At 40.2% G+C, this 16,374-nt stretch overlaps 1 protein-coding gene across 1 annotated transcript in view; it reads right to left on the reverse strand.

Moving 5' to 3' along the window:
• Positions 1–532: 532 nt before the first annotated feature.
• Positions 533–16,374, reverse strand: part of LOC109984501 (solute carrier family 45 member 4) — a 53,130-nt gene continuing 37,288 nt past the window's right edge. The window contains exons 4-16 of the mRNA XM_020634685.3: positions 13,284–13,472; positions 10,284–10,463; positions 9,900–10,090; positions 9,632–9,812; positions 7,962–8,423; positions 7,351–7,622; positions 7,069–7,230; positions 6,505–6,604; positions 6,327–6,407; positions 6,114–6,244; positions 5,650–5,718; positions 5,402–5,556; positions 533–5,187 (exon numbers count right to left, since the gene is read on the reverse strand). Of these exons, the coding sequence (XP_020490341.1) occupies positions 5,013–5,187; positions 5,402–5,556; positions 5,650–5,718; positions 6,114–6,244; positions 6,327–6,407; positions 6,505–6,604; positions 7,069–7,230; positions 7,351–7,622; positions 7,962–8,423; positions 9,632–9,812; positions 9,900–10,090; positions 10,284–10,463; positions 13,284–13,472 (2,348 nt within the window). The 3' untranslated portion in view covers positions 533–5,012. The remainder of the gene's footprint in view (positions 5,188–5,401; positions 5,557–5,649; positions 5,719–6,113; positions 6,245–6,326; positions 6,408–6,504; positions 6,605–7,068; positions 7,231–7,350; positions 7,623–7,961; positions 8,424–9,631; positions 9,813–9,899; positions 10,091–10,283; positions 10,464–13,283; positions 13,473–16,374) is intronic.

Raw genomic sequence — 16,374 nt, forward strand, 5'->3', positions numbered from 1 at the left:
CATTAACGATAATCATCAATTTGTACATCTAGTTGAGCCTAAAATAAAGTTTTCAAAAACACCCTGATTTTTTTTTTTGTTCAGATTTTTGTGTTAAATCTTTTCAGACAAGTGTCTGTCATCACGCAGAAATGTCAATTCTCCAAATTCACTGTTAAGAAGTTCTTCAGAGCATTTTATGAAAAACAAAATCAACATCCTCTCATATTACATGAGCATTTATCGTAACTCTCTCAAATGTATTTATATCATACTAATAGAGAGCTAAAAATCAAATAAATGTCATGTAATCTCCTCTCCATGTAAATCTTTCATCCATCTGTATTGACGGCAGAGAGCATTAATGGTCCACAGTATGGTCGTTCTCACTTCTCATCATGTTCCTATAGTTTTACATTTAACTGTATAAATATATATATAATGTACTGCATTTGTTTTACAGTCAGTGCGTGACGTGTGTCATTTTAGTTTCACTTCATTGACGGTCTCATATTTTGAGTCATGCATTAATAATGAAAGGAGTCGTTGTTGGTTTACTTCTGAGTAGATTTTAAAGGTGTGTTCCATACAGTGTTCATCCAGAGTCCTACATATGAAGGCTCAAGCATATTTACAGAACATAGAGATATATACAGTCTTTATATAGAAAACAAAACTACTAACAAAAATAATCATCTTTTTTATAGCAGCAAAAAAAAGAAGAAACTAAAGAGAAATCTGTATATATACACATCTTTTTTTCCATATAACAAGGCATATTATATATAGTAAAGTACTTGCTTTCCCATTCTTTAAGTATTCATCTTGATTTAATCTCTGTGTAGATCTAAGTGTATAGGCATCGCTCTCCTCCATCTTTAACACACAGTGTTCTCGAGGCAGAGCCACACAGGCCGAGTCAGGCCAGGTTGGACGTAACAGCATTACAGCTGCTGACAGCTGCTAGCTGGAATATGAGCAGGCATCACCACATCACAACATTCATTCAATGATCAGGAGGGTGGAGCCAATATGGCCGCCACTGAAAAAAGTGCAAAGGCCAAAACTCTCCCTTGTGGCTCTGCCTCAAGTTCAAACAAAAACAAAAACGAAAAAGGAAATGTTCTACTTGAGTTAAAACACCGAAAAATTAAAGACTCGTAAATACCCCCCCCCACCCACCACCCTATGCAGCCAACGATTCCAGAGTTAAGTGTAAACCAGGTGATTGCAAAGAATGGAGAACCAGAACCAAAATAACAAACACTGAGATGACATTTTTAACACACTCTTGCCCTGTTCCTTACATTTGAGCAGCCGAGACTGCCCTCATACACACACACGCACACACACAAACACACACATGATTCCGTCCACTTGTGTAACAACTCCCATAACAGCAAACAGAATAGCTTTAATGAATCCTTTTGGAAACTACGTAAAAGTTTCCTTCTTAGAAAAGAAACCTACAAAAAATAAATATCCACAGTTATATATTTTCTTTCTTTTGCAACACACATCTACTGTTTGTTTTATCATGTGCAAGTTCTGTGCAATGTCACACCCCTTCCACCCCCCCCCCCCCCCCACCCTTGGTTATGCAAACATCAAAATTAAAATGATTTCAGCTGAAATCACTTCACATTCGATAACATTTAAGTCACAAGATGTAATCAAAGGTAAGAACTCAATCTCCCAGCAAGCCGAGCTGCTGTCTGAACATTCCAGAGTCTGCGTTAAAAAGGCATGGGACATTTAAGAACAAAAAAAACAAAAAAACATGAAGAAACCCAAAAATCAAAGACTTTTCACTGCAATGGAACAAAAACACTCAAGTTGCACTTCAAGTATTCACGGCCTGGAGTTTCTCATCTACACTTTTAACAAGGAGTAGTTTGTTCAGAGACTACACACATCTTGTTTTAAACATTTCTACACCTTCATAACACCTTTATGCACAAGCAACAAGATGTGTGTCGTCTGAAACGTTACTCGTAAATGTGCCAAAAGAAATCAAAGTCACATGCTTGTTAAGAGTGTACTCACCCAGCCCGAGCACAATGCTTCAGCTTAAAAAGTACATGTTGGTTTTTCTATACACAGTAAAGTTCAAACAGAAAGACACAAACATCCAGCCATGCATTATAAAATACATCCCTGACCTAATAGGACAATAAAGAAAAGAGCTTGAGTGATTTGTACAGAGTCATACTTTGGTGTTGCATACATGCATATTGCTATTTTTGCATGCAAACCTTCCAAAACAGAAGTTTTTTTTAAGCTTCATGTCTGTCCTGAAAGCGAAGTTTCGCATCTATTTATTTAGCCAGAATGTTTTATTGCCCATGTGGTTACAGACGCCATACAGAACCCTGCATCTGTACCCTCTTGTCTTTTGTCATGATCCCATCATAGTAACACAGTCACAGAGCAAAAACACTTCCTCTGTTCTGGTCGGGGACTGACTGAATGTACCTGAAATAATGGAATCTATTTTGTTAAAAAAAAGAAAAATTTAAAAACTGCACCAACACGCCTCCAAGGGAAAGAAATAAGCACATTGTCGTGAGTGAATCCTCTTCTAATGACTAAGCTTCTCCATAAATGCTTTAATACACTCTGACATGAAATCTGCTTTCATTAGTAAATCAACCCACTTGCACTTTACATTTGGATTCCTTTAAGTTTGATGTTTCAGCTGATGGAGCCAAGAGGAAAACTGACCCAAATCCTTCTCCTTTCCCCCTGACAGATGGAGGACAGAAATAAAAAAACACACACCCACAACCGTTTTCAGAAAGGATTTCACCACAACAGACCACCCTCTCCTTGAATGACCCTCACACAGCCCTCTCCCCTCACTGATTAACAGACGCCTGGTTGGTTTATCAGAAAACCAATGACACCATGCATGATTTTTTTAAATGCAACTATTTTCGTAAACGTGCAGCTCTATGAAACAATCTATCAGGATTGGAAGGAGTTTGTTTTTAATTTATGCATCTTGCATCTAGCCCCTCCATTGTAGTACAATATTTATGTTATAAGCCTCTGATTGTTGTTATAAATGCAAACAGGGCCAAAGTGAAGCCAAACGTATCACACTGCTGCTATTTGCTCTAATTAAACAGCAGATGTCAATACTTTACAAAAGGCTTTAGTTAATGGTTAAAACATGCATCTCCAAACCTGGACCAATTCAAATTTTGTTCTGAAGTTTTTTCATTTGAAGGAGTAGTCTGTCATTTTGGGAAACTCTTGAATCAGATCGGTACCATCATGTATGTTTAACATGAAGCAATAACCAAATGGTGTTAGGCTAAAAAAAAAAGGAAAACAGAAACAGGGAAGACATTTTTTTTTAACTAAAATACCTACTTCCTTCTGTTTCAAGTATTTTTGCTAAGCTAAGCTAACTGTCTAATGTGGGGAGTTTCATATTTAGCATACAGAGAAGAGATTTACATTTTTTGATGTAATTCTACAGAACAAAGTAAATAAAAGGGATTTCCCAAAATCCCATTTTACTCCTTTGAACTAATAGAATTTTTCTCATCCCTTTCTCTTGTTCTAGACATTAATATAGTGTATGAAACTCAGATATAATGAGCATCGAAGATAAGTTTATCGACTTCTGTTGACAGATTAGAATTAGCAGAGGTCTGACGCCTAAACTAGGAACTTGAATCCTCCATCAATGCTCCAATAACAAGCCTTTTCATACTGCCACTTAACACCCCTTCAACAATGGCTCAGCCAATGTGCAGTACGACACAAACATTGTGCTAACAGTATTTTTAAATAAAAATGAAAAATAAGCAGAGAGAAAAAGAACAACTCCACATCTCTCTCCTGTTCTCGTCTGCTGGTTGATTAGTCTCTCTCCTGCTCCTGCAGCATGTAGGTTAGTCTGATTATTCAAAACAAAGAGAAGCATCTTTCTGGGCCCTTCACAAGTCATGACAATAATATTTGGGATTTGAATGCCATTGCTCATTGCATCTATGCTCTTTCTTTCCTGGAATTTGACCACGTTTGTCCTTTCGGCTGAATATACAGGCAACGTTACGCTCATGCTCTCCACTTCCGAGCAAAGCCTCCTTAAGGCTCAATTAAAGACTTTTTGAGTAAAAAAAAAAAATCCATTCACAAGCCATTTGGGTGATCAGGAACAAACATGTCTTTTTTTTTTTTTCGGTGACCAGGCTCTTAGATTTAAAAAAAAGAAATGCCACTTCCAAAAGTCTCTCGAGTCTTAAAGCTACAGACGCAGAGTGGTGTCAAAGTCCCGCAAAGCCAAAGTGTGTTGGCTTTATTTTGGTGAACACAATGCCCTCACTGGAGAAACAAAGTCAACAGAAACACACACACGTCGTTTATCTTCCACATCAAGTTAGCAAAGATTCAAGCAAGCGTAATCCACATCGAGGAAGAACAATTTTCAGCATTTTCAATGATTGCAGCTTCGAGGACTTGTTTTCATCAACAATGTTCGTTACTCAGGAGTTTATGTGATTATTGTGTTGACCCCCCCAGATGAAGAGGTGTGTGTGTGTGTGTGTGTGTGTGTGTGTGTGTGTGTGTGTGTGTGTGTGTGTGTGTGTGTGTGTGTGTGTGTGTGTGTGTGTGAGTCCCCTGAAATTTCCTGTCCAGGCGGTGGCTCGGTAGCACCTCCTACAGGCCCTGAGAGACAGAAACGACCTCTCCTTAAAACAATGAATCGCTCACCTCTGGACAACCCACAACGGATCAGTCAGATATCTGTGAGGGTTAGGTGAAAAGAATTTCAATGATGGCTAGAGCGGTACTGGGACCAGATTGCTTATATGTTGGGTTTGTTGGTCTGGTGTTACATTGGTCCCATGGCAGATTTTGTTTTTCCTTGCAGAAAAGCCAGTCAGAAGAAAGCACAGACACAAAGAGTTGACCAACTGAGGACGATGCTGCACATCCCACAGTCTCTCCATCGGCTCTAATTCAAACATTTATTTATTTTCTTCTGCAGCAACGTGTCTGTCGATGTAGCCGATCAATCACAGAGCAGACTCTTTCTCCGTGTGACAGGATGTAGTGCTGGTGGTGGCCTTGCCGGACTTGTTTAGTTTCAGGAAGCTCGGTTTTTCGATAACCACGGCCACTTCACTGCCAGTGGGATTTTCCGGCTTTGTCAAAGCCCGTTTCTCTGAAGCTTTGGATGAGTCCACGTCCCTGTCAATCATTCAAACAATCATAAATGTTAGGAATTCATTTTTGACTAAAAGGAATATTTACTTATGCAACTAGCGCTTATGCTAATGCAAAGCTACGTCACCTGGCCTGCGGTTACTTCATATCAAGCATACAGAACAGACAGAGTGGTATAATCCTTCTTATCTAACTTTTGCCAAGAAAACTAATTTGTTTACGAGGAAGAGTCTCTCACCGGCTGTGTGGAGTTGGGTAAATGACCAAGAAGCAGGCGGTGAAGAATCCGAGGAGGGATCCCCCAGAGGCCACCATGGGAATGACACGGACGCTGCCAACTGCCTCCACTACAGCACCCAGAGCCGAGGCCACCAGGATCTGACTGATGTACACCTGTAAAACAGCAGACGGTTATGTAACACCAGTCTGCTTAAGAAGACATCAGCTTTGCCACAAAAAGTTCAAAGAGACTACATGAACAGTCACCTGGCAGGATAAGATGGCACAGTCGATGCCAAAGCCTCTCCGAGAGTTACCAGGACTGTGATGGATGTACTGCAGGAGGCAGAGAAACATACAGTCACTTAATGTCAGTGAAAGAAAATGTTTTATTGTGAGCTTAATATCTCATTTTCTTTTCTTATGGTACACTAAGTTCTTTGTTTCCTTATAGTGACACACGTTCTGAAGTCCTCCATAGAAAGCACATTAATATATATAACAAAATGATTTTAAAATGTAGAAAACAGAATGCTTGTTTCAGGCAAATTTCAGTTTTTATAGTTAAATGTATTACGTTAAAAAGCAGCTAAAATGTTAAAATACCAAGACCATTTCCTTTTTGTTATTCTGCCATCTAAAGACAGCACCGACTGGTTCTTACTGCAGATGTAAGACACATCAGGAACATGAAATTACATTTCTCAGAAAATTGAGTGAATATGTCGTACCTCTTTCATTTCATGATACTGTCCCAGCAGAGCGTAAGGACAGTAGGAGATACTCATGGAGATGATGCCCATGCTGCTGATCATCACCATTGCAACATAAACATTAGGGAAGATTGCCATGACAGCAGTTCCTATAGCAAGAAAGATAAAGATTAATTTTCTTATTTCCCACATTTGTGTTGTAATTTTGTATCACTGTGCTGTGCTTCATACCTATTGAGAAACCCAATGTTCCCAGGATGTAGATGATCTTAATGCTCAGGTCGAAGTTGTCGAGGTATTTCTGAAGAATAGCTGGAGAAGTTTGATTAGTTAGGTGGTTAGTCCAAAGTTCATGATGTTTTTCTTTTTTTTTTTTTAATGATGTAATCAAGTGAGCTCAATGTGTTACCGGAGCATGTAGCAGCAGTCATGGCATATATAACCAGTCCCCAACATCCCATCTGAACTCCTCTGTGATAGTTTTCAAGCATAGTTGAGTTAGCAGGAGCCTAAAGAGAGAGAAAGAAAGAAAAACATGTTCAGTTTATAACAGATTGGTTGATATGTTAGGATCCACATTAGCTGTAGCCCGGAGCTCAGATATTCTTCCTGGGGTCCACATAAAAAAAAAAAAAAAAACATTAACAGGAATATAAAAATGTACATTGATTGAAAAAACGATTAAGCACTAAAATACACATAAGCCATCACATTAAGAAGATGGCATAAAATATATAGTTTACACTAATCAAAAGGGGTGGGGGGAAGATAATAGGAATGATGTAATAGAGAAGTTGACAAATAATTCATCTGAATAAGTTTGTTCCTTGCCTGACTGAAGATTTTTAGATTTTTTAGATTGCTATGGACAAGAAGTCAAATCACTCATTCATGAAAAATAATCAAACTTCAGAGGAATGTAGGAATATATCCGTTTATCTTTCTAGGTGTGTTTAGCTGCTTAGTCTCGTACAGTAGGATCTCCATGGTAGATGACTTGTCCCATGAAATCAGTGAAGAAGACCGCTTCGGCAATGATGGAGAACCAGGTGAGCAGGTGACAGGCGCACAGTCGCAGCAGCTCAGGAGGCATCTTCAGCATGGAGAGCCACAGCAGCCGCACAGTCGTCTCAACCTGAAGAGAGGAAACCAGATTAGACCCCTGGAAACAAATTGAAACTACCACCCAGTAGTTTAAATACACAGCCGGAAAACTGAACAAGAAATTGAAATACTGATGCTTTCGTTGCCTTACCTCTCCCTCTTCACTCTCTGTGTCCCCGCTGGAAGAGTTGGTGTTTCCACTGCGGTGCCTGTTCCTCTGTCTGCTCCTCCTCCTGTGTCTCTCCTCCACTTCGTACAGGTCGCTCATGCTTCGAGATGGCTTGATGAGGAAGGCGGCGTTGGCCCGGCGGTAACGGTAGCGATGGCTACCGACTCGACCGTAGTAGGAAAATGTGCAGGACGGCTGGCGGTAGAAGGTGTGACGGTGACGGGGCTGCCTCATGGGGGCTCCTGTACTAGCAGCTGTAATTATGAAAAAAAAAGTGATAAGATTTACACTAAATATTTTAGTAGAATGAGACAGGACATATGATATTGGCTTACAACACAACCAAACAGTGGATCAATTTTCTACTTGAACTTGTGTTTCCATCAACTGCAAGGATAAACGTCTTCTTCTGTATTTAGCTCAAAAAAAGATCGACTGTTCCTCTTACTTCAACATTGCCTTACTCTATCCAAACATGTTTACTACCATATTCTAAGTAGTGAGTTTGTTCTGTGGAAATCAATCACTTTCTTATTTGGAAGCAAAAAGTTTCTGAAATCTGTTCTCGCAAACTGTATTTAAAAAATACCAACCCTTGACCATTCCAGCTCGATGGGCCTGTCCTTTGGAGCTCAGTCTGTTAGTGTCGTCTCCATCAGCATTAGTTACACCGGCCATCAGCCGTCCGTTCAGTGTCCTCTGCTCATTGAGCTGGTTGTTCAGCAGCGCCTCCTGACCATCGTCATTCTCCATTTCCTGTAAGAAAGCCGAGAGGCGGGAGACCCTTTCGGTGGGAGCGTGTGTTTGGTGGTTGTTCGTTTGGAGGCGGAGCAGGTCTTGACTGCCTGCGCTGCTGCTCCGTCTGATGTTGCCAAACTTGGAAGGCTGATTGTTGTAATTGGAGGTGAAGTAGGAACCGGTCATTGGAGGGGAGCTGTGGTAGGGTGAGAGGCGGTCGGCAAAGATGGAAGGCTCTATGTGGCAGAGGAACAATGCATCATGGTCCATGTGGTTGAGAGTGGCGTCTGCCATGGCGAGAACACTGTCACTTTTACCTAAAGAAACACCAGGAGAAGGGGGATTAGATTATAGAAAATGAGATGCTGATATCTGCAGTACAAAATGATGGTGATCAAAAAACCAAGTGAAGAAAACTTTGATCATTGGGGAGATTTCTCTCCTCTAAGGTTGCTCATATGAAGTTTGCACAAAAATGATAAAACAGTTGCTGGATATGTAAGAAGTGTGTTTAGGCCTATTCTGTTGGGAGTTTACCCATGAAAACAATTACATTTATTCATTTTTCGAAGCAGAGAATCACCGTCCTCAGTGGGACCTGAGGGGGGGGCTCAGTTTTTCTCAGATACAAATAGGAGGGCTCCAAGGGAAAAATGATTGGGAACTACTGGCTTAGAGTATATTGTTTTCTAATTTGTAAGAACTGAGAAGAATTTGTCACCCAGTATTGGATTCACAGATTACCAACTGCATCCGGTTGAACCATCTGCTGACTTATTTATTTATTTTGTGAAGCTGAACTGAAGGGTTGGAAATACAAATCTGTAGACTTGTAGGCTAAGACTCTTCATGATTACTGGTTGGAACCCACTTACAAAGATTAAAGAAAAAACAATAGTCTTTTTATCAGGAAAGGACAAAGAAACAAACAAATCATTTTGCTTTGTTTAATAAGGATTTCAATGAATCATAATAGCCTTGGACCATTCAGTGTTGGGGCAGCTGTGATTAAAGCTAGCTCAGAAGCTAGTAGAAAGTAGAGACAAGAAAACAAGAAAATACATTTATATTTTCATTTCATTGTACAGTGTTCCCCTTTGTTATTTTTTTTGTATTATATCTTTGCTTTAATACAGTGAATAGCTTCTGTAAAGTTTATTTTAATTTACTTAGCTGTTACTACAACTTACTATTTTTTTATTTGTACTTTTCTTCTCTTTTTTTCTTATAATGCTATTCTATTTTATATATAACTTTAACTTTTTTGAGAAGACTCAGGGAGAAACGCACAAAAATTCAAATTTACCTGTACTTTCCTGTACCTGTGCAAATGGCAATAAACATCTATTCTATTCTCAAATATGTAGATAACAAGGAAGTAAGCATCGCTGCCTTTCTGAAAGACTTGGATACACAGGACAACTAGGTATTACCATCATTAAAATTGAAAAACATTTTCCAAAGATCTTAATGGAGAGAAATTTAATTCAGATTCAGCAAAGGGGCCAATAATGTGTGAACTTACTTCTCACAAGCTCCACCTCCAGGAAGTCCATATCCCCGCGCTCTGAGAGGTCGTCTCCATAGGGGTCATAGAGGTCGTAGCTGTCCAGTGTGTCGTTCTCTCCGATCAATTCCAGCTTGGGGGCCAGAAGTCCATTCCTACCGTTTGCTGATGGTGGCGGGTTGGTGCGATCTGGACTCTCCTGGTGTGATTTCAAGTGAGAGATGCATGTTTATGAACAAAGTTCAAGTGAACTGAAATTAAAGTTTGCATAAAACAAACACTGTACCTGGTCGATTCGGTCATGATGGGATGAGTACTGCTGCTCCTCGATGCTGAAGAGATGCAACACCACAGAGATAGAGAAGAGAACGGCAGCAAAGAAGAACAGGATCTGTTCCTGGGACCTGAAGATTGCTCCAAGGAAGGTGTGTGTCCAGTCCAAACCTCCAAGAGCATAACCCACTGCACCACCAAGACCTGCACACAGGGACAAACATGTAGACTGTCACACTAAAGAGAGAAAGGAGTGTCTTAGTGCTGTTTTATATCCAATCTGTGTTCAATTAAGTGGAGTTATTGACTTGACAAACAATTCTGGCTTCAGCGTATTATACTTTCTATTATTTCATCAAAGTCCTGGGAAAGCATGTGAGATCTATGTATTTCGTACCTGCTGAGGCGGCATGGATGTTGAGCGCCATGTCTTGTTCCTCCGTGTCGGCCACGTCCAGCAGGTATGCTCTGATTGGTCCCTCTGTGGCGTCTGCACAAAAGTCCAGCACCACCACCCCGAGCACAGTGAGGACAATCCCTATTGGTTGTCTCCCCTTCTCGTCACCCATGGACAGACCTTACGGAGAAAGACAAATATCATCAAAGAAACGATATTGGATGGCATGTGAAATGTGTTTCTAAAGGGTAAGTTCACCCAAATTCCAATGTAAACACATATTTCCCAACAAATATACCACCCCTCATTTCCCATAATGCTTTGCATGCTGTGTCTGACCTTCTGGGTCTCTTTACATTTGTGACACAGCCCTCGCTCTCGAGCGGCTCAATGTGTGTTTGTGTCAGATCCAAGTGGCAAGTGTTGAAAAATGAAGCCAATGCACAATAGCAATAAACTGCAGTTCCTCTAGGGGCCACTTGGTTCCTCTAGGGGCCACTTGAGGCGGACTCCAAAAACCAAGGATCCCCATTAAACCCTATATTAAAATACCCAAGTTTACAGCAAGTTTACAGGTTCCAAATAGTTCAACATGCTTCATTATTATTATTATTGTCATGAATAGTAACTATTAAAACAATCAACTACACTATAACATATAAAACATATATAGCATATTCTATATGTACAATAATATATTAGATATATAACATAAATTATAAATGTATATAACATATTTCAGTTAGTCATTGGTAAAACTACAGGGGTGGTTGATTATTTTTATGACTAATCCATCCACAACTGTGTGTGTGTGTGTGTGTGTGTGTGTGTGTGTGTGTGTGTGTGTGTGTGTGTGTGTGTGTGTGTGTGTGGTGTATTTGTGACATTGTGACCAAGAAGGAGTGATGAAGAAAGAACGAGATCACAGGAGGTGTGACGCAGCGTGACTAAAAAAAACCTGAAATCTATCAACATCCAGGAACAAATGATCATAGAAAGAACAGCAGAGAGTGTGTGTATGTGTGTGCCCACTTGTGTGCATGTGTGTGTGTGGGACAATGGAGCAGACCTACTCGCTAGCCTGGCAGACAGACAGGAAGTGAATTGTGATTGGTGGAAAGGGGGAAGCAAACAGGAAGCATTTCCCTGTGAACTGCTTACTCCTGTGTTCCCATGTTAACACACACACACACACACACACACACACACACACACACACAGGTTACTACAGTTTTCCCATGTCACCATGTGTTGTTCTCACACATTCATATACATACACATAACCCCGGAAACGTACACTTTCTCTCATTTGTCTCACACACAGTTCATTGGTCATTTCCCATCTCAATCCCTTGGACAAGGTGCTCTCTCTCTGTCTCTCTCTCTCTCTGTCTCTATAAGACACACACACACACACACACACACACACACACACACACACACACACACACACACACACACACACACACACACACACACACACACACACACACACACACACACACACACACACACACACACACACACACACACACACACACACACACACACACACACACACACACACATTCCCTGGTGCCCTAAACTGACCTGAGTGTCAACCTCTGCAGAAGAATAAAGTAAGAAAAAAACCAAAACGGAGCTGAATAGATTCTGCTGACAGAAAACAGTTCACAGCGTTCTCATTCTTATTCTTTACATTCCTCTGATAATTAATCTTACTTCTATCTATGTAGAGATAAAGAAGCTGTGTGAACACTATGCAACAACAGTGTGAAGTGATGTCACAGCGTTTGTTTACATAAAAAACCGGAACAACAATTACAGCGTGAAGAAAGAGATCAATAAATATACGTAGCATAACTGACAACTGATCAATTTGTTTGACTGGGTTCGATAACTGTGTCCTCTGAGTGACATTAGGACAACATAATAAGCTGAAGGTCAGACTGAGGATAACATCTGTCTCTGTACAATGAAAACAACTCTCAGGCTCAGGTGAATGATGCTGCACTGCTCTAGGAAGGATCAGGCTGATTTATTTCCTGTGAATCACATGAGAATCCTGCTGAAATATCAGTGTTTGCCTGGACAGATTTTGAGGTTTAATTCCCACTAAGGCCATGCTAGCCATCTGCTGTCACTGTTATCTAAACCCACTGAGACTCAAAGTAGACTTCTGTCATGCTAGGCCCAATTGTAACAACAACATGGTTTGGTTTGTTTTGTACTTGAGTTAATGCAGGGACGGCTGTATAAGAAACACAAGAGTTTTGTCTCATTTTTTTTGGTCTTAAAGTGAAAAAAGGGCTTAAATGGCTTAAAAAAATACAATGACATTACTGTGAAAAATCATACTTTACAGGCAGTCTTTTTAAAGATTTATTTTTGGGCTTTTTATGCCTTTATTGTTGAGCCATGACAATGGATAGAGATGGAAACCAGGGAGAGAGAGAGCGGGTGACGACACTCTGGAATGGAGTCACAGGTCGGATTCAAACCCAGGCCGAATGCTTCAAGGACTGCAGCCTCTGTACATGGGGCGTGCAAACGTACCACTAGCCCAACAGCACCCCTTACCAGGAACTTTAAATATTGTATAATGATTTCACTAATTTTGAATGGGATGTCTTTTACAAAGTGATTAGCCTGTTGGGTATTGCTTAGAAAGTGATTCTGTGCGATTCTATGTTTACAGAAAGTATGTTACAGCATTATAGTACAAAATAAGAGTAACATAAAAAAGAACTGCAGATACTGTAGCGATGATATTGTTGATATTTATTCAGCTTTAAAAAACCTGTCGGATATTTCCAACAAGTTTTGAATGGTTTGCATTTTCTGTGGATTATCAAAGCCTCTGTGATCGTGAATTGAAGAGATACCTCAGTCAAAATAAAAAAAAAAAAACACTCTTTCTCGCTGACACACATACCTTTGTACTTTAAATTAAATGGACCCTGAAAAAGTATAAATGATACAAAAATAACACACACTCACCTATCAGCGATCCGTTGAGAAACAGAGCCACTCCTAACAGAGTTCCTATACACAGAGCCAGGATGAAGGGTCTCCTCCTGCCCCAGCGCAACGTGCAGCGGTCGCTGGCCGAGCCGATCAGAGGAGTGAACATGAGGCCGAGAACCGGACTGAGGAACCACGTCAGACTGTAGTACTGCTCTGGAAGACCTGCACAATCACACACACACACACACAAAGGTAAGAGTTAGTAGTCAGTCAGAGAGTTGGGTGAAGTTTTTCTGCCCTCCACCAGGGGGCACAAGAAACATCCCAATTGTAGGAGTGAGAGAATATTTTTCTTAATATGAGTGACTTCAATAATACCAAAACCTTTAAAACTGAGATCAGCCTTGAAGACAAAAGTTAATGCATACATTTAATTCCTGCAAAACCAAAACAGCAATTTAGTTACTTCAATCAGTCAAAATCACGGAGGTAAAGAAAAGCTGGAATTTTTTTTACATTTGTATTTAACAAAATACAACTGTTCCACTGTTGTGTTTGTCTCATCAGTTACCAGAGAGTTGACCCGAGGGTAACTTTTTCATCACTGTCTGTCAACACCCAAACAAAGGTAAAGGGGAGAAAGCCATGGCAACCATAAGCGACGGGTGGATTTGTCTTTGAGTTAATAATCACCCTGTATTATGACACAAAGGACGACAGAATCTACGCTTGTGTGCAGGTTAATGCGGAGAACCGAGCAGGAGAGTGGAGACTGTGATCACGTTTCTTTAGGTTGGAATCACGACACACATTTTGCAGCTTCTTTTTAGGTTAAAAAATGTCAGGCTTTGTCATCGTTTGCGCTCCTTTAAGTAATTGAAGGTCATGAAGTTCAAAGGAACTTAAGCCTGGATATAATGGACTGAATTTTAACTTAATCAAGACAGACAGTGCACGTGACTTATTTTTCCACAGGACATACTGTACTCTATTATTTTGAGCATTAACTTTCCACTGCAGGAAACCAGGTGACAGCGAGGTCTCAAACAAAGACAGGTTAGAGGAAACAACTGAGCAGTTTTAGCTACAAAGACACACAGGATGCTTTCAATTTGAATAAGATCAGACAACACCTTTAAAAGCATGCACACTAACCTGTCAACAATTAAACCAGCTCATCAACTCCTCATAAATATAGCATTTTGGACGTGGGGCCTATTATTTCAACACACGCACCTGTTGCCTGACTTTATATTGTCACACATGACCTACGATGATACCTACAATAAAGGATTTAATAAAGAGTTTACAGGATTCAAAAAAGTATTAGAGGAAGGCCCGGTTAGCACCTGTTAAGAAAATCAATCTATTTTGCGGTTGAGATGATAAGATGATAACTGATGGACACATATCTGACATCCTCAGCCTACAGAGAATCTAACACTGTTCAGAATCTGTTATATTTTAAGTAGTTATATATAAGTTAAAATTCTACTGAATTGAGTAAAATCTCCCACTTTTAATTCACAGTTCCAAATTGATTACAATGAATATACTAAAGCTGTGTCCAGATTCCTTTTCCAAACACTTCAAATCAGGAAATTGTGACAAATGTTACTGACAGAAGTTGAGGCAGGTTGTCCTAGCTTGAGTGATGGAGGTTATTGTCTTCATCCAGTCAGGGTTCAGGTTTATAGGTTTAGCTGTACTAACTTAGTAGGGTTATGGTTAGGGGGTTAGGGGTAGTCCATGAAGTTGTTTCAGCAGGTGATTCCTACTGTCGTTAACAAAGCTGGGAGTCTAATCACCAGCTCCCTCGACATCTTAGGGATACCAATTGTTTGCTAACGAACACTATGAGTTTGCTGAGCTTCAAACTGCTTTAACAGACTGATATGTAACTGGCTCCATGTGCTAATTCAGCCCTTATTTCTGGAGGGCATGACAGTTGGAGAACATCTCATGCATGTAGCTGATAAACACAGGGGGACTAAAACTCAGTACATCAAGCATAAATGTAATCCCAGAGGGAAACTACTAAGTCATAAAACTGAAAAAGGTCACAAGCTGTAAAGTAATTTAACGATTCCCCCAAGTTATTTGAAAATCCTGGTTAACTCAATTACATGGTTGCTTCAAGTCTCTAAACTCGCCAAACTTTTAATTAAACAACTTTTATTCAAGAAACAGTAACAGGCCTATCCAATTATCACACGTGATGTAATTATAACCTTAGACACATTGCTTGAGGCCGTAATGAAAACTTTAAAAGCAAAACTGATGCATCATCTGAGCTAAAATATCACCAGACTGCAGCCTGGGATGCAGCGCCGTGATGTCACTGACCTGCTGAGGGGAAGAGAAGGCAGACGTCTTTTAGTCGAGTGAAGTCAGCTGAATCTCCAATAATTAAATCACAACATAATCAGCGTCTCACTGCCAAACTGTTGCTTTATGCGGCTCACTTAGAAAGCAGACAAATACATTAAGTGCCATTTGGCTGCCACACTATCCCTCCCGTATCGAGATGACGGAGACAGAAACTGAAGATATCGGCTCAGGGAGTCTGACCAAGTCTTAATATTGTCTGGGTCTTTATTTTTAATGGATTCCAGTTAAGGTTGACCACAATGATGATCAATGGTTCAGCTTAAAGACTGTAATACACCGTCTAATTATACTGACTTCTTCAGTTGGTAAAGTTCCTTTTTGGATTATCAAAAAGTGTCTGAAACTAAACACATTTCAAGCATACACCTTTAAACATCATCTTTAACTTAGCAATACATTTATAAATCTCATTATAGAAAGAACAGGCTGTTTCTGTGTCTGTGGCTTTAAATGCAAGGGAGCTGTGTTCGATCACGCCCCTCTAGAAAGGCTTGGGCTTTCTTGCACCAAGGCTGAATGTTTACGGTGAGAAGGCAGACTCAGAGGGCAGAACAAACACCTAGCTGTGGGAGTATAACCTATCTGCAGTAGGGGCTGCTGCCCTTTGTGATGTCACAAAGGGAAAATCTCCAAACAACTTGTTTTGAGCAGACATTTTCTGAAAATTGGAGATGGCAAAAGACAAGGGAGGTTGGACATTTTTCATAATTGGGTGGTTTGTAGACAGGCTAGA

This window comes from Labrus bergylta, chromosome 19 (genome assembly GCF_963930695.1).
Source record: "Labrus bergylta chromosome 19, fLabBer1.1, whole genome shotgun sequence".
Classification (NCBI taxonomy): Eukaryota; Metazoa; Chordata; class Actinopteri; order Labriformes; family Labridae; genus Labrus; species Labrus bergylta.